General features: G+C 46.4%; 1 protein-coding gene across 1 annotated transcript in view; it reads right to left on the bottom strand.

Annotated features, from left to right (window-relative positions):
* LOC139367853 (signal induced proliferation associated 1 like 2) overlaps positions 1-22,500 on the bottom strand; it is a 306,546-nt gene that overhangs the window by 70,606 nt on the left and 213,440 nt on the right. The window contains exons 14-16 of the mRNA XM_071106185.1: positions 15,978-16,118; positions 1,880-1,983; positions 589-680 (exon numbers count right to left, since the gene is read on the bottom strand). Coding sequence (XP_070962286.1) covers positions 589-680; positions 1,880-1,983; positions 15,978-16,118 — 337 coding nt within the window. The remainder of the gene's footprint in view (positions 1-588; positions 681-1,879; positions 1,984-15,977; positions 16,119-22,500) is intronic.

Here is a 22,500-nt window from a genome sequence, read left to right as displayed (position 1 = left end):
TCCTCTCCACCAACCAGACACCTTCATCTCTACCATACAGACACCCTCCTCTCTACCAACCAGACACCCTCCTCTCTACCAGCCAGACACCCTCCTCTCTACCAACCAGACACCCTCCTCTCTACCAACCAGAAACCCTCCTCTCTACCAACCAGACACCCTCCTCTCCACCAACCAGACACCCTCCTCTCCACCAACCAGACACCTTCATCTCTACCATACAGACACCCTCCTCTCTACCAACCAGACACCCTCCTCTCTACCAACCAGACACCTTCATCTCCACCAACCAGACACCCTCCTCTCCACCAACCAGACACCCTCCTCTCTACCAACCAGACACCCTCCTCTCTACCAACCAGACACCCTCCTCTCCACCAACCAGACACCCTCCTCTCTACCAACCAGACACCTTCATCTCTACCAACCAGACACCCTCCTCTCTAGAAAACAGATACCTTCATCTATACCAACCAGACACATTCTCTACCAACTAGACACCTTCATCTCTACCAACCAGACACCGAGAGATGTGACAACCCCAGCCTTCGACACCCCCATCGCCACAGCCCATACCCAGTCACTTACCCCCCGGTTCTGCTTGTTGGGCGACTCCTTTCCCCCATCCCTCTGTTTCCGAGAGTTGAGGATCTTGGTGGAGGGGATGTGCCACTTGGCCTCTGTAGAGAGGGGGAGGAAGAGAAGAGGGGTGAGATGAGGAGTGGCTAGAGAAAGGATTGCATGATCACTGAATGTGTCCTACAGGGTTACCACAGACACAGTACAGGTCATCTAATGTAGAGGTAGGAGACAGATAGTAGAGATCATCTAGAGGTGATCTAATGTAGAGGTAGGAGACAGACAGTAGAGGTCATCTAGAGGTCATCTAATGTAGAGGTAGGAGACAGATAGTAGAGATCATCTAGAGGTCATCTAAAGTAGAGGTTGGAGACAGATATTAGAGGTCATCTAGAGGTCCTCTAGAGGTCATCTAATGTAGAGGTAGGAGACAGACAGTAGAGGTCATATAGAGGTCCTCTAATGTAGAGGTAGGAGACAGACAGTAGAGGTCATATAGAGGTCCTCTAGAGATCATCTAATGTAGAGGTAGGAGACAGACAGTAGAGGTCATCTAGAGGTCATCTAATGTAGAGGTAGGAGACAGACAGTAGAGGTCACATAGAGGACCTCTAATGTAGAGGTAGGAGACAGACAGTAGAGGTCATCTAATGTAGAGGTAGGAGACAGACAGTAGAGGTCCTCTAATGTAGAGGTAGGAGACAGACAGAGAGGTCACATAGAGGTCCTCTAATGTAGAGGTAGGAGACAGACAGTAGAGGTCACAGAGAGGTCCTCTAATGTAGAGGTAGGAGACAGATAGTAGAGGTCATCTAGAGGTCACCTAATGTAGAGGTAGGAGAAAGACTGTATAGGTCATCTAGAGGTCATCAAATTTAGAGGAAGGAGACAGACAGTAGAGGTCATCTAGAGGTCATCTAATATAGAGGTAGGAGACAGACAGTAGAGGTCATCTAGAGGTCATCTAATGTAGAGGTAGGAGACAGACAGTAGAGGTCACATAGAGGTCCTCTAATGTAGAGGTAGGAGACAGACAGTAGAGGTCACATAGAGGTCCTCTAATGTAGAGGTAGGAGAAAGACTGTAGAGGTAATCTAGAGGTAATCTAGAGGTCATCAAATGTGCAGGTAGGAGACAGACAGTAGAGGTCAACTAGAGGTCATCTAATGTAGAGGAAGGAGAGCGACAGTAGAGGTCATCTAGAGGTCTTCTAATGTAGAGGTAGGAGACAGACAGTAGAGGTTATTTAGAGGTCATCTATTGTGGAGCTAGGAGTAAAATCGGGAGCAGAGTGACTCACCTGCCAACCGGGTACTGTCAAGGGTGGGCTCTCTGAGGGTGTCCCTGTACCCCTCTCTGTCTCCCCCCTGTAGCTCTCTGGAGCACTCATGGAGGACCGAGGACCTGGAATGATATGGAGGTAAGGATGAGTTGGTCACTTATTCTACAGAGTGAGCTAACTAACAAACTGTCAGGATGGAGAGGCGAGGAGGGCTATTGACTGAGCTAGCATAGTGGGAAAGGTAAATAATGGACAATAGAGAGAGCTAGCTGCTAGCATACTGTCAGCAGTAAGGTAAGGATGGGCTAGCATACTGTCAGCAGTAAGCTAAGGATGGGCTAGCATACAGCTAGCTGCTAGCATACTTTTATCAATAAGGTATGGTTGGGCTAGCATACAGCTAGCTGCTAGCATACTGTCAGCAATAAGGTAAGGAAGGGCTAGCATACAGCTAGCTGCTAGCATACTGTCAGCAATAAGGTAAGGAAGGACTAGCATACAGCTAGCTGCTAGCATACTGTCAGCAATAAGGTAAGGAAGGGCTAGCATACAGCTAGCTGCTAGCATACTGTCAGCAATAAGGTAAGGAAGGGCTAGCATACAGCTAGCTGCTAGCATACTGTCAGCAATAAGGTAAGGAAGGGCTAGCATACAGCTAGCTGCTAGCATACAGTCAGCAATAAGGTAAGGTTGGGATAGCATACAGCTAACTGCTAGCATACTTTTATCAATAAGGTAAGGAAGGGCTAGCATACAGCTAGCTTCTAGCATACTGTTAACAGTTTTTTATTTTTTTTATTTAACTTCTTGAGCATACTTGACACGCAGACGTCCCAAGTATGCCCCTGGAAATGCAAATGCGCTACGCTAAATGCTAAATGTACTCGTTACAACTCAATCTTTGATCAAAATTCACAAGCAGGGTATTGAATTAAAGCTACACTCGTTGTGAACCTAGCCAGCAAGTCAGATTTTTAAAATGCTTTTCGGCGAAAGCATGAGAAGCTATTATCTGATAGCATGCACCCCCCAAAATGCCAGCACGACACGTAAACAACAGATTTTGCGGTAGCCGGCGCTACCCAAAACGCAGAAATAAAATATAAAACATTCATTACCTTTGACGAGCTTCTTTCTTGGCACTCCTATATGCCCCATAAACATCACTATTGGGTCTTTTTTTCGTTTAAATCGGTCCATATATACCCAAAATAGCTTTGTATGGAAGTTGTGTCATTCAGAAAAAATCATCGTTTTTAAACGCTGCGTAATTTTTTAAAATTAAAAAAGTCGACGATAAACTTTCACAAAACACTTCGAAATCCTTTTGTAATCCAACTTTAGGTATTAGTAAACGTTTATAATCTATCAAAATGATTACAGGGCGATGTCTTTTCAATAGGTCTTCACTTGCAAAACAATGGCTGATAATGTCTTCATCAACTACATCCGGGTCAAGACTGGGAAAATGGATGCCAGATAGATGGATTTTCCAACAATTAATTCAATTGAAAATGAGGACAATGGCGCCATCGTGTAGGCAGGTCGATATTAAATTCTGTTCTCTTTTAACAACTCGTGGAAGTGACTTATGGAAATTATTTTTAGCTTTCAGAGAGCAGTTTTTCTTGCGTTTTTCAATGAAACACACGATCTGTTATAGTCACAGCCGTGATTTAACCAGTTTTATAAACTTCAGAGTGTTTTCTATCCACACATACTAATCATATGCATATACTATATTCCTGGCATGAGTAGCAGGACGCTGAAAAGTTGCGCGATTTTTAACAGAATTTTCGAAAAAGGAAGGGGTAGAAGTAAGAGGTTTTAACCAGGTGGGTTAGTTGAGAACAGGTTTTCATTTACAACTGCGACCTGGCCAAGATAAAGCAAAGCAGTGCGACAAAAACAACAACACAGAGTTACACATAAACAAACGTACAGTCAATAACACAATATAAAAATCTATATACAGTGTGTGCAAATGGAGTAAGGAGGTAAGACTATAAATAGGCCATAGTGGCGAAGTAATTACAATTTAGCATTAACACAAGTGAGCAAGTGTGCAAGTAGCGATACTGGAGTGCAAGATAGGAAAAAAATAACAATATGGGGATGAGGTAGTTGGGTGGGCTGTTTACAGATGGGCTGTGAACAGCTGCAGTGATCGGTAAGCTGCTCATATGGCTGATGCTTAAAGTTAGTGAGGGAGATAAAGTCTCCAACTTCAGTGACTTTTGCAATTCATTCCAGTCATAGGCAGCAGAGAACTGGAAGGAAAGGAGGTGTTGGCTTTGGGGATGACCAGTGAAATATACCTGCTGGAACGTGTGCTACGGGTGGGTGTTGCTATGGTGACCAGTGAAATATACCTGCTGGAGCGTGTGCTACGGGTGAGTGTTGCTATGGTGACCAGTGAAATATACCTGCTGGAACGTGTTGTGACGGCCCTGAATTATTTTGAGCCGTCTCAGTGCTTCTCCTTCCAATAGGGTGCTTTCCCTTTAATTCCCAATTAAATAGCCAGCATCAGCTGCGCAAAAGTGGGGTTTTTTGATGGAGACATGACTGAGGATGTGTTCCCGAAGCTTCTCTATTCCGGTTGTTTTGTTGCTGTTAAACGTGTGTTTTGTAGCCTGAGAGAGTTTACCCAGGATCAGATCCACTCTTTGCGTCCGTGGACTACTCCTCTCTATTCTTCGTGGCCTTTCTCCGCTGGAGATCTGTTGGCGGATTGGATTGTCTGACTGACCGACTGACTACCACCTTTTTTGTATACGGTATTTCATTTGTTTTGATATGATGTATACGGTGATGATTTATGTAGTTAGATGTAGTTGAGGAATTAGTAAGAGCAGATACGCTTTAAAGTTCTGTGGTAAAATTGTTATATTGATTGTATGATTTAATACTGGGTTTACGCTACACGGAATGAACGGACAAACATTGCGTGACAAAAGTCACTTGAGTTCACTGAACTCCTTTACCGGGCTGGACTCTTTTTAGGCCCGAGGTACAGGACATTTCTGGAGGAACCAGAACTCATTGTGTTATATTATTATGTGTGTGTAATCCATTGATGTTGCTAATACAACCCACGCAAAATAATAGTTGTTTTTGAAGTTCTTTTCAATGTTTTAAGGGTTTATGAAAAGTTGATTTCCCTTCTGACGTTTACATAAGTCCTTTGTAATGGTGTAGACTTGACGGACCAGATGGGACTCATTCCCTCCCAAACTAAAAGGAGAAACCAATGTTTTCTCTGGTAGGCACAACCTACCTGGCACCCCTATAAAAAATAACCTCAAGTCAAAACCGTTACATAAAAAATGGCACCCCAGATGGGACAGCTCAACATTGAGAACTAACCAAAGCAAATATTTTGTGTGGAATTAAAACAATGGATTCACCCCAAGATAATGTGCTCATCCATTTCATACCTGTCAATGGGAATACACAGGGCCATTCTGACCATCAAGCTGACAACACAAATCATAATGGGAATGGAGATAATGGAGTTGATTTGGGCCAGAGCCCTGGGAATCTGAATGCTCGGTCTGGACCACAGGCCACAGGAGGTCTAACCAGTTACTCACTTATTGACATGGATCTGTGTGAAAGTACTGAGCCAGCCCTCCATCTGACACCCAACCTTCCTCCATTGTCTGGTTTATCTCCAGAGGTTGTAGTTTTACAACTTCAAGGTGACATCCTTGATATTCGTCGGACTCAACAACATCTCCAAACTCTTATCCACGATAAATTCAAATGTCTGAGGGAAGAGCAACAACAGAGTGCCATGGAATTCAGAACCTCACTGAGCACTCTAACCCACACGCTGACAGAGCTCAGTGAGAGTGGAAGACGGGAAATTACTGGTGCCATGGACAGGCAGTTTGACTACCAACGAAACCAACTCACTGCCACTCTCCAATGGCGCCTGCAACATCATCACACTGAGGTCCTCAAGGACGTTAATTCTGTTTTTTCTCCCATGGTTAACACTGTAGACCACTTGCAAACAGAGCTCTCTAATTGTGTTAAAATGTTGGATGACGTGTCTGTGGACATGGCCTCCATTAAGCACAACTCCTTACACAGAGTTTCTCTAGTGTCCACTTCTGTTCAGGCCACTGAGGGCCAAGCTGGCACCTCTGAAGAGCCAAGACAAGGCCATGCTACAGCCACCCCTTGCAGGATGCAATCCTCCATGCATCCTGGTGTTCATTTTCATTGTCCGATAACGCCCTCCCCCTCTACTTCCTCAATCCCTCCTAGCTCGTTTGTTCATGGTGATTTGAGTAGATGTCATGTGGGGGCGATGCCCATTAAATTGCAATTTCCCACCTTTGGGAAAAAAGATGACAGTCCTGATCCGCTAATGTACCTAGAAAGATGTCGTGACTTTCTTGCCCTCAATCCCCTGGCTGACGAAGAACTCCTTGCCACATTGAGGAATGTGTTGCATGGGACAGCTCGAGACTGGTGGGATGTGGCACGTCTCACCACTACCTCCTGGGCTGACTTTGAGGCCAAGTTTTCCTCTGCATTTCTGTCTGAGGACTACACAGATGAGTTGGCAGACAGAGTCAGGAATCGAGTACAAAGAGAGAAAGAGAGTATCCGTGACTTTGCATACGGTTACCACTCCCTGTGCAGAAGGTGGAAACCTGGCATTGAGGAGGAAGAGGTCATTAAATTGATTTTGAAGAACATCAACCCACTACTAGCCAGTCAACTCCGAGAACGAGTCACCACTGTCGATGGACTGGTTCGCTTGGGACAGCAGTTTGAGAAGGACAGAGAATGCCAACAGCAATATGACCAAAGAAAGAAACAGACACCCAAACCGTTACCCAAGACAGACCATCAACAACAGCCAGAGTCTCAAGCCATGACCCCTTTCATGTTCTGTTGGAGATGTAGCCAAAAGGGACATTCTTCAGCTACATGTCCAAGACCGTATCACGAAAACCCTTCCAGAAACCACAAATCACAACAGGCCAACACACCTAACTCTCTTCGCAGGAATGACCATCCTTCTCTGGGTGCTTTAACCAGAGCTGAAATCCCAAGAGTCACTGCCTACGCCCCCCCATCGACATCCCCTTCCTTTCAGTTCATACCGCACCAACTGGTGTTACCCCTGTCCATAGGCCCATGGACAGGAAGAGCCATCCTGGACACCGGGTCATCCTACACACTGCTCAATGAGAAACTGTGGAAGGAGGTTAAAGGTCCGCAATACAACTTGAAGCCGTGGACAGAAGGTCCACTCTACCTGGCTGATGGTGAGGCTAAACGACCACTTGGATGGAGTGAGGTAGAGTTCCGCCTGTGTAACCGCTCCTATATGATTCCTTCGGTTATCCTACAAACCAAGAACCTTGCTTTTCCTGTCGTGTTGGGAATTGATTTCATGTACTTCAGTGGTGTCCAGATTGATATCGCACACAATTGCTACTGGTTTCCATACAATCCGAGCAAGAAGCATTTCTTCCAATCAGAAGCTACGAAGTTACATGATTGGGGTTCAAATGTGGCAGTCTTCTCTGCCGTTGCTCCGTTACCACTAACCCTTGATAATCCTGCTGACGATCTCCTTTTACAGGCTGTAAGAAGAGCTCAGCTGGAACATCCAGAGGAGTTAAGGCTGTTGGAACAGCTGCAGAATAATGCTGATGTATGTACTTCAAGGCTAGGACGCACCGGGCTCCTGAAGCACAAAATCTTCCTTACACAGGAAATGCCGATCAAGCAAAAGCCATATCGTTTGTCCCCAGCGAAGCTAATCATCCAAAAGGGACTCATTAATGATATGTTAACACAAGATATAATAGAACGTTCCTCCTCTCCTTGGGCTGCTCCTGTTGTCCTCATCCCAAAAAAGACTGGTGGTCTTAGATTTTGTGTGGACTATAGGAAGACCAACAATGTTTCCCAGACTGATGCCTATCCTTTTCCTACCATCCACGAGATCCTGGAGTCATTGTCTGGCGCTGTTGTGTTCACTACCCTTGACCTCAATAGTGGTTATTGGCAAGTTGAGATGGACCAGGAAAGCAAGGACAAGACTGCTTTTGTCTGTGCTGAGGGCTTATTTTCCTTTAAGGTGATGCCTTTTGGATTAAAGAATGCACCTGCCACTTTCCAAAGACTGATGGAGATTGCGTTAGGTGAGCTCAAAGGGAAGATCTGTTTCGTCTACCTGGACGATATAATTATCTACTCCCAGAACAGAGAACAACACTTTCAAGATCTTCAAGCAGTGTTGGACAAGCTAAGAGAAGCTGGTCTGACCGTGAATATGAAGAAGAGCAACTTCTGCCAAACTTCCCTGAAGTTCCTTGGCCATATTGTGTCTTTCGACGGCATTCATGTGGATCCTGAAAAGACCAAGGCGGTACAAGATTTTCCTGTGCCAACCACACTCAAGGCCCTTCAACGGTTCCTTGGGATGGCTGGATGGTACCATCGGTTTGTGTCGAACTTCTCCCAGGTGGCAGAACCCCTCAACGCGTTGAAGCGAAAAGGAGTGAAATTCCTATGGACGGCAGAGTGCCAGACCTCCTTTGAAACCCTGAAACGACACCTCAACACACCTCCCATTTTAGGTCATCCCAACTTTGATTCCCCTTTTGTTGTTTACACTGATGCAAGTGATGTTGGACTTGGTGCTGTCCTAGTCCAACAGACTGGACTTGGCACTGAAGAAGTGCTAGCGTTCGCCAGTCGGACATTGAATGGAGCAGAACGGAACTACTCCACAACCGAGCAAGAGTGCCTTGCAGTTGTCTGGGCTTTGGAAAAGTGGAGGTACTACCTGGAGGGAAGACACTTCACTGTGGTCACTGACCATTCCTCCCTTGTGTGGGTGTTCAAGACCAACAAACCAAGCACCAGACTCATAAGATGGGCTCTACGGTTGCAAGAGTTCACCTTTGCAGTAGAATACAGGAAAGGAAAATACAACACTGTTCCAGATGCCTTATCCAGGGCTCCTGCTTGTGATAACGGTGGCCCTCATTTTACATGTGCTACTGTCCTGTCAAGCAGTCGAGACTCGCCCAAAACAGACTTTCCCATCTCTGATGAGACCATATGGAAAGCCCAACAGGATGATCCAGAAGTACAGGCTTTGTACCAGACTATCCTGGAAGATGGAGAAAAGATGGTCAATCCTACCACAAAGCTGACCATCATGGAAGACAAAGTCTACCGTGTTGTACAACTACCTCACAGAACCCTCTACCAATTGTACATACCTGAAACTCTACGCCTACAACTGCTTCAACATTTCCATGAAGACCCATTAGCTGGTCATTTGGGCAGGTTCAAAACCTACAAGCGGTTGCAAGCGTTACTGTACTGGCCACATCTGAGCATGGATGTGAAGTCACACATCCGAAACTGTCAGGTTTGTCAAATGTACAAACCAGAAGGTAGAAAGCCTGCTGGCAAGTTGCAGCAAACGGTGGTTACCCGACCTTGGGAAATGCTAGGAGTGGATTTGATGGGTCCATTTCCTAGAAGCTCCAATCAGAATGTGTACATGCTTGTGTTTGTTGATTATTATTCAAAGTGGGTGGAACTCTTTTCCCTGCGTCAGGCCACAGCAAGGACCGTCTCTAACATCCTTACGAAAGAGATCCTGACTCGCTGGGGAGTGCCTGATTACATCCTGTCTGATCGAGGTTCCCAATTTGTCTCTGATCTCTTTGAGGAGACCTGCCAAAGATGGAACCTGAGACAGAAGTTGACCACGGCCTATCACCCACAGACCAATCTCACTGAGAGAGTAAATCGAACCTTGAAGACAATGATTGCTTCCTATGTAGGGACCCAGCACAAACACTGGGACAAGCACCTTCACGAGTTTCGATTTGCCCTGAATTCTGCTGTGCAAGAGTCCACTGGAGTCACACCTGCAGAGCTGAACCTAAGTCGTCCCCTCCGAGGACCCTTGGATATGGTGCTACAGCCCCAGCAGCTTACTCCAGACGCTGCTTGCTATGACCAGGTAGTCCATCTCCATGACTTGAGAGCTCTTGTCTCAAAGAACATGATCCAGGCTCGACTCAAGCAGAAGAGAAATTATGATAAGAACAGACGAGACATGCAGTTTCAGCTTCGTGATCGGGTGTGGCTTCGCTCTCATCCTTACTCGAAAGCTGAACAATTCTTCTCTGCCAAGCTCGCTCCTAAATGGCAAGGACCATATAGGATTGTGGAGCAGATGGGCCCTTTGAACTACCGAGTGGTGAAAGAGGACACAGGTGAAGATATGCGCGTTGTCCATGTCTCACGCCTTAAGGCCTGTTACCCCTCGGCTGAGGAATTGGAGGCGATTGAGCGCCGCAAGATCTTGGATATCTTTGAAGAGGAAAGTGAGGAGACTTTTCTCGGATTCCCAGACCCAGAAGTCTCACACCTTAAGGCCTGTGACCCCTCAGCTGAGGAGCGTGAGCTCCAAAAAGTCATGAAAATGTTTGTAGAGGAAAGTGATGAGGAGACCTTTCTCGGTTTCCCCGAACAAGATGTGCCTTCCAGGGCAATGGTCGGCTTTTTCCAGGGGAGGGGGTGTGTGACGGCCCTGAATTATTTTGAGCCGTCTCAGTGCTTCTCCTTCCAATAGGGTGCTTTCCCTTTAATTCCCAATTAAATAGCCAGCATCAGCTGCGCAAAAGTGGGGTTTTTTGATGGAGACATGACTGAGGATGTGTTCCCGAAGCTTCTCTATTCCGGTTGTTTTGTTGCTGTTAAACGTGTGTTTTGTAGCCTGAGAGAGTTTACCCAGGATCAGATCCACTCTTTGCGTCCGTGGACTACTCCTCTCTATTCTTCGTGGCCTTTCTCCGCTGGAGATCTGTTGGCGGATTGGATTGTCTGACTGACCGACTGACTACCACCTTTTTTGTATACGGTATTTCATTTGTTTTGATATGATGTATACGGTGATGATTTATGTAGTTAGATGTAGTTGAGGAATTAGTAAGAGCAGATACGCTTTAAAGTTCTGTGGTAAAATTGTTATATTGATTGTATGATTTAATACTGGGTTTACGCTACACGGAATGAACGGACAAACATTGCGTGACAAAAGTCACTTGAGTTCACTGAACTCCTTTACCGGGCTGGACTCTTTTTAGGCCCGAGGTACAGGACATTTCTGGAGGAACCAGAACTCATTGTGTTATATTATTATGTGTGTGTAATCCATTGATGTTGCTAATACAACCCACGCAAAATAATAGTTGTTTTTGAAGTTCTTTTCAATGTTTTAAGGGTTTATGAAAAGTTGATTTCCCTTCTGACGTTTACATAAGTCCTTTGTAATGGTGTAGACTTGACGGACCAGATGGGACTCATTCCCTCCCAAACTAAAAGGAGAAACCAATGTTTTCTCTGGTAGGCACAACCTACCTGGCACCCCTATAAAAAATAACCTCAAGTCAAAACCGTTACAGTGTGCTACGGGTGGGTGTTGCTATGGTGACCAGTGAAATATACCTGCTCCAGCAGGAGCGTGTGCTACGGGTGAGTGTTGCTATGGTGACCAGTGAAATATACCTGCTGGAACGTGTGCTACGGGTGGGTGTTGCTATGGTGACCAGTGAAATATACCTGCTGGAGCGTGTGCTACGGGTGAGTGTTGCTATGGTGACCAGTGAAATATACCAGCTGGAGCGTGTGCTACGGGACGGTGTTGCTATGGTGACCAGTGAAATATACCTGCTGGAACGCGTGCTACGGGTGAGTGTTGCTATGGTGACCAGTGAAATATAACTGCTGGAACGTGTGCTACGGGTGGGTGTTGCTATGGTGACCAGTGAAGGTCTTTGTGGTCTTTGTGGGCTATACTCAGCCTTGTCTCAAGATGGTAAGTTGGTGGTTGAAGATATCCATCTAGTGGTGTGGGGGCTGTGCTTTGGCAAAGTGGGTGGGGTTATATCCTTCCTGTTTGGCCCTGTCCGGGGGTGTCCTCGGATGGGGCCACAGTGTCTCCTGACCCCTCCTGTCTCAGCCTTCAGTATTTATGCTGCAGTAGTTTATGTGTCGGGGGGCTAGGGTCAGTTTGTTATATCTGGAGTACTTCTCCTGTCCTATTCGGTGTCCTGTGTGAATCTAAGTGTGCGTTCTCTTATTCTCTCCTTCTCTCTTTCTTTCTCTCTCTCGGAGGACCTGAGCCCTAGGACCATGCCCCAGGACTACCTGACATGATGACTCCTTGCTGTCCCCAGTCCACCTGGCCGTGCTGCTGCTCCAGTTTCAACTGTTCTGCCTTATTATTATTCGACCATGCTGGTCATTTATGAACATTTGAACATCTTGGCCATGTTCTGTTATAATCTCCACCCGGCACAGCCAGAAGAGGACTGGCCATCCCACATATGCTCTCTCTAATTCTCTCTTTCTTTCTCTCTCTCGGAGGACCTGAGCCCTAGGACTATGCCCCAGGAATACCTGACATGATGACTCCTTGCTGTCCCCAGTCCACCTGGCCGTGCTGCTGCTCCAGTTTCAACTGTTCTGCCTTATTATTATTCGACCATGCTGGTCATTTATGAACATTTGAACATCTTGGCCATGTTCTGTTATAATCTCCACCCGGCACAGCCAGAAGAGGACTGGCCACCCCACATAGCCTGGTTCCTCTCTAGGTTTCTTCCTAGGTTTTGGCCTTTCTAGGGAGTTTTTCCTAGCCACCGTGCTTCTACACCTGCATTGCTTGCTGTTTGGGGTTTTAGGCTGGGTTTCTGTACAGCACTTTGAGATATCAGCTGATGTACGAAGGGCTATATAAATACATTTGATTTGATTTGATTTGAAATATACCTGCTGGAACGTGTGCTACGAGTGAGTGTTGCTATGGTGACCAGTGAAATATACCTGCTGGAACGTGTGCTACGGGTGAGTGTTGCTATGGTGACCAGTGAAATATACCTGCTGGAACGCGTGCTACGGGTGGGTGTTGCTATGGTGACCAGTGCAATATACCTGCTGGAGCGTGTGCTACGGGTGAGTGTTGCTATGGTGACCAGTGAAATATACCTGCTGGAACGCGTGCTACGGGTGAGTGTTGCTATGGTGACCAGTGAAATATACCTGCTGGAACGTGTGTTACGGGTGGGTGTTGCTATGGTGACCAGTGCAATATACCTGCTGGAACGTGTGCTACGGGTGGGTGTTGCTATGGTGACCAGTGAAATATACCTGCTGGAACGCGTGCTACGGGTGAGTGTTGCTATGGTGACCAGTGAAATATACCTGCTGGAACGTGTGCTACGGGTGGGTGTTGCTATGGTGACCAGTGCAATATACCTGCTGGAACGTGTGCTACGGGTGGGTGTTGCTATGGTGACCAGTGCAATATACCTGCTGGAACGCGTGCTACGGGTGGGTGTTGCTATGGTGACCAGTGAAATATACCTGTGACCAGTGAAATATAATGACAGTGTAGGTTAATGACAGAATGTAATGTAGTAGTCTGTTAGAGTTAGGGTAATTACAGTATGTATGTACTGTAGTAGTCTGGTATAGTTAGGGTAATGACAGTGTAGGGTAATGACAGTATGTACTGTAGTAGTCTGTTAGAGTTAGGGTAATGACAGTGTAGGGTAATGACAGTATGTACTGAAGTAGTCTGGTATAGTTAGGGTAATGACAGTGTAGGGTAATGACAGTATGTACTGTAGTAGTCTGTTAGAGTTAGGGTAATGACAGTGTAGGGTAATGACAGTATGTAATGTAGTAGTTTGGTATAGTTAGGGTAATGACAGTGTAGGGTAATGACAGTATGTACTGTAGTAGTCTGGTAGAGTTAGGATAATGACAGTGTAGGGTAATGACAATATGTACTGTAGTAGTCTGGTAGAGTTAGGGTAATGACAGTATGTACTGTAGTAGTCTGGTAGCGTTAGGGTAATGACCGTATGTACTGTAGTAGTCTGGTAGAGTTAGCGTAATGACAGTATAGGGTAATGCCAGTGTAGGGTAATGACAGTATGTACTGTAGTAGTCTGGTAGAGTTAGGGTAATGCCAGTGTAGGGTAATGACAGTATGTACTGTAGTAGTCTGGTAGAGTTAGGGTAATGACAGTATTTAATGTAGTAGTTTGGTATAGTTAGGGTAATGACAGTGTAGGGTAATGACATTATGTACTGTAGTAGTCTGGTAGAGTTAGGGTAATGACAGTATGTAATGTAGTAGTTTGGTATAGTTAGGGTAATGACAGTGTAGGGTAATGACAGTATGTACTGTAGTAGTCTGGTAGAGTTAGGATAATGGCAGTGTAGGTCAATGACAGAATGTACTGTAGAAGTCTGGTAGAGTTAGGGTAATGACAGTGTAGGGTAATGACAGTATGCACTGTAGAAGTCTGGTAGAGTTAGGATAATGACAGTGTAGGTCAATGACAGTATGTACTGTAGAAGTCTGGTAGAGTTAGGGTAATGACAGTATGCACTGTAGAAGTCTGGTAGAGTTAGGGTAATGACCGTATGTACTGTAGTAGTATTGTAGAGTTAGGGTAATGACAGTGTAGGGTAATGACAGTATGTACTGTAGTAGTCTGGTAGAGTTAGGGTAATGACAGTGTAGGGTAATGACAGTCTGTACTGTAGAAGTCTGGTAGAGTTAGGGTAATCACTATATGTACTGTAGTAGTCTGGTAGAGTTAAGGTAATGACAGTATGTACTGTAGTAGTCTGGTAGAGTTAGGGTAATGACAGAATGTACTGTAGTAGTCTGGTAGAGTTAGGGTAATGACAGTATGTAATGTAGTAGTTTGGTAGAGTTAGGGTAATATAGACAGATTATAGACCGATTAGGATGTCACTCCCTGTCCCTAACCCACTGGAGACAGATTAGGATGTCACTCCCTGTCCCTAACCCACTGGATACAGATTAGGATGGATCTCCCTGTCCCTAACCCACTGGAGACAGATTAGGATGGATCTCCCTGTCCCTAACCCACTGGAGACAGATTAGGATGCCTCACCCTGTCCCTAACCCAATGGAGACAGATTAGGATGCCTCACCCTGTCCCTAACCCACTGGAGACATATTAGGATGGATCTCCTTGTCCCTAACCCACTGGAGACAGATTAGGATGCCTCTCCCTGTACCTAACCCACTGGAGTCAGATTAGGATGCCTCTCCCTGTCCCTAACCCACTGGAGACATATTAGGACTCCTCTCCCTGTCTCTAACCCACTGGAGACAGATTAGGATGCCTCTCCCTGTCCCTAACCCACTGGAGACAGATTAGGATTCCCCTCCCTGTCCCTAACCTACTGGAGACAGATTTGGATGCCTCAACATGTGCCTAACCCACTGGTAACCGATTGGGATGCCTCTCGCTGACTAGCTGGGCCTTCCTTACCCCTCCACTCCCCTCCCTCTCTTCCTGACTTTCCTCCCTCTTCCCCTCTCCTCCCCTCCCCTCACCTCTCCTCTCCTCTCCTCTCCCTCTCCCTCTCCCTCTCCCTCTCCCTCTCCTCCTCTCCTCTTCTCTCCGCTGCCCATCCCCTCCCTCTCAACTCCTCTCCCCTCACTTTCTCCTCTCCTCTCCTCTCAACTCCTCTCCCCTCACTTTCTCCTCTCAACTCCTCTCCCCTCACTTTCTCCTCTCCTCTCCTCTCAACTCCTCTCCCCTCACTTTCTCCTCTCCTCTCCTCTCAACTCCTCTCCCCTCACTTTCTCCTCTCCTCTCCTCTCAACTCCTTTCCCCTCACTTTCTCCCCATCCATCTCGCTCTCTCTCTCTCAACTCCTCTCCCCATCCTCTCCCTCTCAACTCCTCTCCCCATCCTCTCCCTCTCAACTCCTCTCCCCATCCTCTCCCTCTCAACTCCTCTCCCCATCCTCTCCCTCTCAACTCCTCTCAACTCCTCTCCCCACTCTCAACTCCTCCCTCTCTCTCTCTCTCTCTCTCTCTCTCTCTCTCTCTCTCTCTCTCTCTCTCTCTCTCTCTCTCTCTCTCTCTCTCTCTCTCCTCTCCTCTCCCCATCACATCCCTCTCAACTCCTCTCCTCTCACCCTGTCCCTCCTCTATCTGCTCCTCTCCTCCCCTTCTCCCTACCCTCTCCTCCCCCCTCCCCCGGCCAGGTCTTACCCGTCGTATCCAGGAGGTTGAGACCAGGTTCCACTTCCACAGGGTCCTGGGTCACTAGACGACGACTGGTTGCTAGGGGAACTGCGGTAGTGCTGGTCTCCCTTATTACACATGGTCACCTGCGGGTTCTCACAGTCAGCCCTATAGACAGACAACATATAGAATCAATATATTATATACTGTTATACTGTATATTATGACATGTATAGTACTGCTGGTCTACCTTATTACACATGGTCACCTGAGGGTTCACAGTCAGCCCTAAAGACAGATAACCTGAGGGTTCCCAAAGTCAGCCCTATAGACAGATAACCTGAGGGTTCTCAGAGTCAGCCCTATCGACAGATGACCTGAGGGTTCTCAGAGTCAGCCCTATAGACAGATAACCTGAGGGTTCCCACAGTCAGCCCTATAGACAGATAACCTGAGGGTTCTCACAGTCAGCCCTATAGACAGATAACATGAGGGTTCTCGCAGTCAGCCCTATAGACAGATAACCTGAGGGTTCTCACAGTCTGCCCTATAGACAGATAACCTGAGGGTTCTCACAGTCAGCCCTATAGACAGATAACCTGAGGGTTCTCACAGTCAGCACTATAGACAGATAACCTGAGGGTTCTCAGTCAGCCCTATAGACAGATAACCTGAGGGTTCTCAGTCAGCCCTATAGACAGATAACCTGAGGGTTCTTACAGTCAGCCCTATAGACAGATGACCTGAGGGTTCTCAGTCAGCCCTATAGACAGATAACCTGAGGGTTCCCACAGTCAGCCCTATAAGACAGATAACCTGAGGGTTCTCACAGTCTGCCCTATAGACAGATAACCTGAGGGTTCCCACAGTCAGCCCTATAGACAGATAACACAAGGGTTCCACAGTCAGCCCTATAGACAGATAACCTGAGGGTTCTCACAGTCAGCCCTATAGACAGATAACCTGAGGGTTCCCACAGTCAGCCCTATAGACAGATGACCTGAGGGTTCTCACAGTCAGCCCTATAGACAGATAACCTGAGGGTTCTCATTGTCAGCACTATAGACAGATAACCTGAGGGTTCTCACAGTCAGCCCTATAAGACAGATAACCTGAGGGTTCTCACAGTCTGCCCTATAGACAGATAACCTGAGGGTTCACAGTCAGCCCTATAGACAGATAACCTGAGGGTTCACAGTCAGCCCTATAGACAGATAACCTGAGGGTTCTCACAGTCAGCACTATAGACAGATAACCTGAGGGTTCCCACAGTCAGCCCTATAGACAGATAACCTGAGGGTTCCCACAGTCAGCCCTATAAGACAGATAACCTGAGGGTTCTCACAGTCTGCCCTATAGACAGATAACCTGAGGGTTCCCACAGTCAGCCCTATAGACAGATAACACAAGGGTTCCACAGTCAGCCCTATAGACAGATAACCTGAGGGTTCTCACAGTCAGCCCTATAGACAGATAACCTGAGGGTTCCCACAGTCAGCCCTATAGACAGATGACCTGAGGGTTCTCACAGTCAGCCCTATAGACAGATAACCTGAGGGTTCTCATTGTCAGCACTATAGACAGATAACCTGAGGGTTCTCACAGTCAGCCCTATAAGACAGATAACCTGAGGGTTCTCACAGTCTGCCCTATAGACAGATAACCTGAGGGTTCACAGTCAGCCCTATAGACAGATAACCTGAGGGTTCACAGTCAGCCCTATAGACAGATAACCTGAGGGTTCTCACAGTCAGCCCTATAAGACAGATAACCTGAGGGTTCTCACAGTCTGCCCTATAGACAGATAACCTGAGGGTTCCCACAGTCAGCCCTATAAGACAGATAACCTGAGGGTTCTCACAGTCTGCCCTATAGACAGATAACCTGAGGGTTCCCACAGTCAGCCCTATAGACAGATAACACAAGGGTTCCACAGTCAGCCCTATAGACAGATGACCTGAGGGTTCTCACAGTCAGCCCTATAGACAGATAACCTGAGGGTTCTCATTGTCAGCACTATAGACAGATAACCTGAGGGTTCTCACAGTCAGCCCTATAAGACAGATAACCTGAGGGTTCTCACAGTCTGCCCTATAGACAGATAACCTGAGGGTTCACAGTCAGCCCTATAGACAGATAACCTGAGGGTTCACAGTCAGCCCTATAGACAGGTAACCTGAGGGTTCACAGTCAGCCCTATAGACAGATAACCTAAGGGTTCACAGTCAGCACTATAGACAGATAACCTGAGGGTTCTCTCAGTCAGCCCCATAGACAGATAACCTGAGGGTTCACAGTCAGCCCTATAGACAGATAACCTGAGGGTTCTCTCAGTCAGCCCTATAGACATATAACCTGAGGGTTCACAGTCAGCCCTATAGACAGATAACCTAAGGGTTCTCTCAGTCAGCCCCATAGACAGATAACCTGAGGGTTCTCAGTCAGCCCTCTAGACAGATAACCTGAGGGTTCACAGTCAGCCCTATAGACAGATAACCTAAGGGTTCTCTCAGTCAGCCCCATAGACAGATAACCTAAGGGTTCTCTCAGTCAGCCCCATAGACAGTCTGTTTACTGTCTTGTCCAAGGTTTTTGATACTGTAGACCACCACTATACTCTTAAATACCGTAAAACTTCCATTTCACGCAGAATCTCCAATCGCTGTCTCTGTTCAGTGCACGACACACATATTAGCAAATAAACTTGTTTCAAATAAACACCAGGTCTAAATGAATAGTTACGAGGTTACCATGAATTCATTGCAGGTTTTAACGTTACATTTACCATGTTTTATTTGCCCTTTATTTAACTAGGCAAGTCAGTTTAAGAACAAATTCTTATTTACAATGACGGCCTAGCAAAAAGGCCTCCTGCGGGGACTGGGGCTGGGATTAAAAAGACAAGACAAAACACACATCACTACAAGAGAGATCTAAGACAACAACACAGCAAGGTAGCAACACAACATGGCAGCAACACAACATGGCAGCAGTACAAACATTATTGGGCACAAAGGGCAAGTAGGGCAACAATACATCACGTGAAGCAGCCACAACTGTCAGTAAGAGTGATTGAGTCTTTGAATGAAGAGATTGAGATCAAACTGTCCAGTTTGAGTGTTTGTTGCAGCTCGTTCCAGTCGCTAGCTGCAGCGAACTGAAAAGAGGAGCGACCCAGGGATGTGTGTGCTTGTATGTATGTCTTGTTACATTACATAATTTTGTAATGACAAAAAAAAAAAGATGTCAATCATCCGTTTTTAGTCGATAAAAGAAACTGCTAGCCATTGGCTGCTAACAGCTGAGAACTGCTAGCTAACTGGCAAGCTCAAAAACAGTCAACAGCTTTGGGAGTATAGATCCCCAGGAATTGGCTGATCGACCTCTAATGGCAAAAGTCAAAACTGCCGGAAATGCACAGTTAAAGAAAAATAATTATTCTGCCAACGAAAAGTAACCTTGTTTTTTTTATACAGACATACTAACACAAAAGAAACACGACAGTGTGTAAACGACAACACAGTAGTGATGGTAATTAAGAAATTGATTAAAATGCTGGAATTAAAATATGTATACATGATCTCTTACCTGGACTAACTAACTAACTAACTAACTAATGCTAATATCTTGAGAAATGTACAGTGGTGCAGTACACAGTGAACCTAGAAGTCAGCCTGGGTCAAGAGCCAGAGGGAATCATAATCACTGTCACACTGTATGGCTGCTCAGGACAGCTCTTATGTAAAACCATCACACGGATGGAAGGACGGACGAACGGACAGACAGATAGACAGACAGAGTTACATCTTTTCACTCTCTCCAAGGGCAGTCATTGTGTAACAGGCTTAAACAAGAGAGTGTATTATGCTGTCATTCTTTATAGACCTTAATTTACCCTGAGGATGGTCCTCTTGACTGTTGCTGGCTGCACAGAGCTGTCTGAACAGCCGGCCAGCCAGCCAGCCAGCCAACCAGTCAGTCAGTCAGTCAGCCAGCCAGCCAGCCAACCAGTCAACCAGCCAGCCAGTCAGCCAGCCAACCAGTCAGCCAGCCAGTCAGCCAGCCAGCCAACCAGTCAGACAGCCAGCCAGCCAGCCAGCCAGCCAGCCAACCAGTCAGTCAGCCAGTCAGCCAGTCAACCAACCAGTCAACCAGCCAGCCAGTCAGCCAGCCAGTCAGCCAGTCAGCCAGCCAGCCAGCCAGCCAACCAGTCAGTCAGCCAGCCAGTCAGTCAGTTAGCCAGCCAGCCAGCCAGTCAGCCAGTAAGTCAGCCAGCCAACCACTCTGGACGCTTTATCTGGACGTGGTTCGTCAGGACCTCCACCAGCCGAAGCTAAGTAGTAACATTAACATGATGCCTTCTAATTGCAGTCGCTGTACTCATAATATACAGGAGAACGATCGCCTTACGGCGAGGATAGCTGTGCTGCAAGCCCAGCTTCAGACGCAATCGTTAGGCAAGGGTACTTTAAGTGTAGGAAAGGATGAAACAGCGTCTGTGCCACCAGTAAGTACAGATAGTAAAGTTAGTATAAATCCCCTCGCACGGTCCCCACAGCCGGACAACTTTCTCATGGCTTCTGGAGGGAAATGCTGTAGGAATGCTCAACCGGTGTCGCTCATTCAGCCGACAGAAACTTTCAACCGGTTTTCCCCATTAAGCAGCGGGTCGGAGTCAGAGGCCGAGTCTTCTCTGGTCTCTACTCCTCCCGTTACGGGGTCTGAGACGCCGAAGCCTCGCATCATTAGCTCTGACAAATTTATAGAGTATAGGGATATTTTTTATCCACGTCAGCACCAACAATATTAGGATGAAACAAACAGAGGTCACCAAGCGCAACATAGCCTCAGCGTGTAAATCAGCTATAAAGATGTGTCGGCATCGAGTAATTGTCTCTGGCCCACTCCCAGTTAGGGGGAGGGATGAGCTCCACAGCAGAGTGTCACAACTTAATTGCTGGTTGACAACTGTTTTCTGCCCCTCCCAAAGAATAGAATTTGTAGATAATTGGCCCTATTTCTGAGTCTACACAACACTGCCAGGACCTAGGATCAAGTGAGACACTGACGTTTTTTAATATAATACCTCTTGACAGATTGATGAAAATAATCATTGCCTCTAAACCTTCAAGCTGCATACTGGACCCTATTCCAACTAAACTACTGAAAGAGCTGCTTCCTGTGCTTGGCCCTCCTATGTTGAACATAATAAACGGCTCTCTATCCACCGGATGTGTACCAAACTCACTAAAAGTGGCAGAAATAAAGGTTCTCTTGAAAAAGCCAAACCTTGACCCAGAAAATATTTTAAAAACTATCGGCCTATATCGAATCTCTCATTCCTCTCAAAAATTTTAGAAAAGGCTGTTGCGCAAATCAACTGTACATTTCGGTGTTCCTCAAGGTTCCGTTTTAGGATCTCTATTGTTTTCACTATATATTTTACCTCTTGGGGATGTCATTAGAAAACATAATGTTAACTTTGCCTGCTATGCGGATGACACACAACTGTACATTTGTGGTGTAGTCTCCAACCCAACACCTGGATGTTGTCTTCAACCCAACACCTGGATGTTGTCTTCAACCCAACACCTGGATGTGGTCTCCAACCCAACACCTGGATGTGGTCTTCAACCCAACACCTGGATGTGGTCTCCAACCCAACACCTGGATGTGGTCTCCAACCCAACACCTGGATGTGGTCTCCAACCCAACACCTGGATGTGGTCTTCAACCCAACACCTGGAAGTGGTCTTCAACCCAACACCTGGAAGTGGTCTCCAACCCAACACCTGGATGTGGTCTCCAACCCAACACCTGGATGTGGTCTCCAACCCAACACCTGGATGTGGTCTCCAACCCAACACCTGGGTGTGGTCTTCAGCCCAACACCTGGGTGTGGTCTCCAACCCAACACCTGGGTGTGGTCTTCAACCCAACACCTGGATGTGGTCTCCAACCCAACACCTGGGTGTGGTCTTCAACCCAACACCTGGGTGTGGTTTTAAAGATGTGTTTTAAAGGACTAGTAAAAGCAAGAATAAAAGTGTATTTTGAGTTCTTCTCGGCTGTTTGAGGAGAAGTGTCCTTATGAAGGAGCGATATGTTTTGTGGAGGATGGGAAACTATTTTTGTTGATGTAATAAGTTGAATGTAAATGATTTGTTATTTAATGTATTAGTTTTGTATATGTTTATTTCAGAAGGACACACGTGTTCTGTGATTTATGAAAAGGCAGTGTGCCAATATTTGTGTTACTTAAAATAAAGGTTTTATTAAAACTCCAACTCTCTCTCGGTTTCGGTTTCTCTCTCATTTTATCTGTCTCTCTCTCTCTCTCATTTTATCTCTCTCTCTCTCTCTCATTTTATCTCTCTCTCTCTCATTTTATCTCTCTCTCTCTCTCTCTCATTTTATCTCTCATTTTATCTCTCTCTCTCTCTCTCTCATTTTATCTCTCTCTCTCTCTCTCTCTCATTTTATCTCTCTCTCTCTCTCTCTCTCTCTCTCATTTTATCTCTCTCTCTCTCTCTCTCTCTCCCTCTCTCCC

Source organism: Oncorhynchus clarkii, chromosome 16 (assembly GCF_045791955.1).
Source record: "Oncorhynchus clarkii lewisi isolate Uvic-CL-2024 chromosome 16, UVic_Ocla_1.0, whole genome shotgun sequence".
NCBI classification, from domain to species: domain Eukaryota; kingdom Metazoa; phylum Chordata; class Actinopteri; order Salmoniformes; family Salmonidae; genus Oncorhynchus; species Oncorhynchus clarkii.
This window is presented reverse-complemented; position numbering and strand designations above follow the sequence as displayed.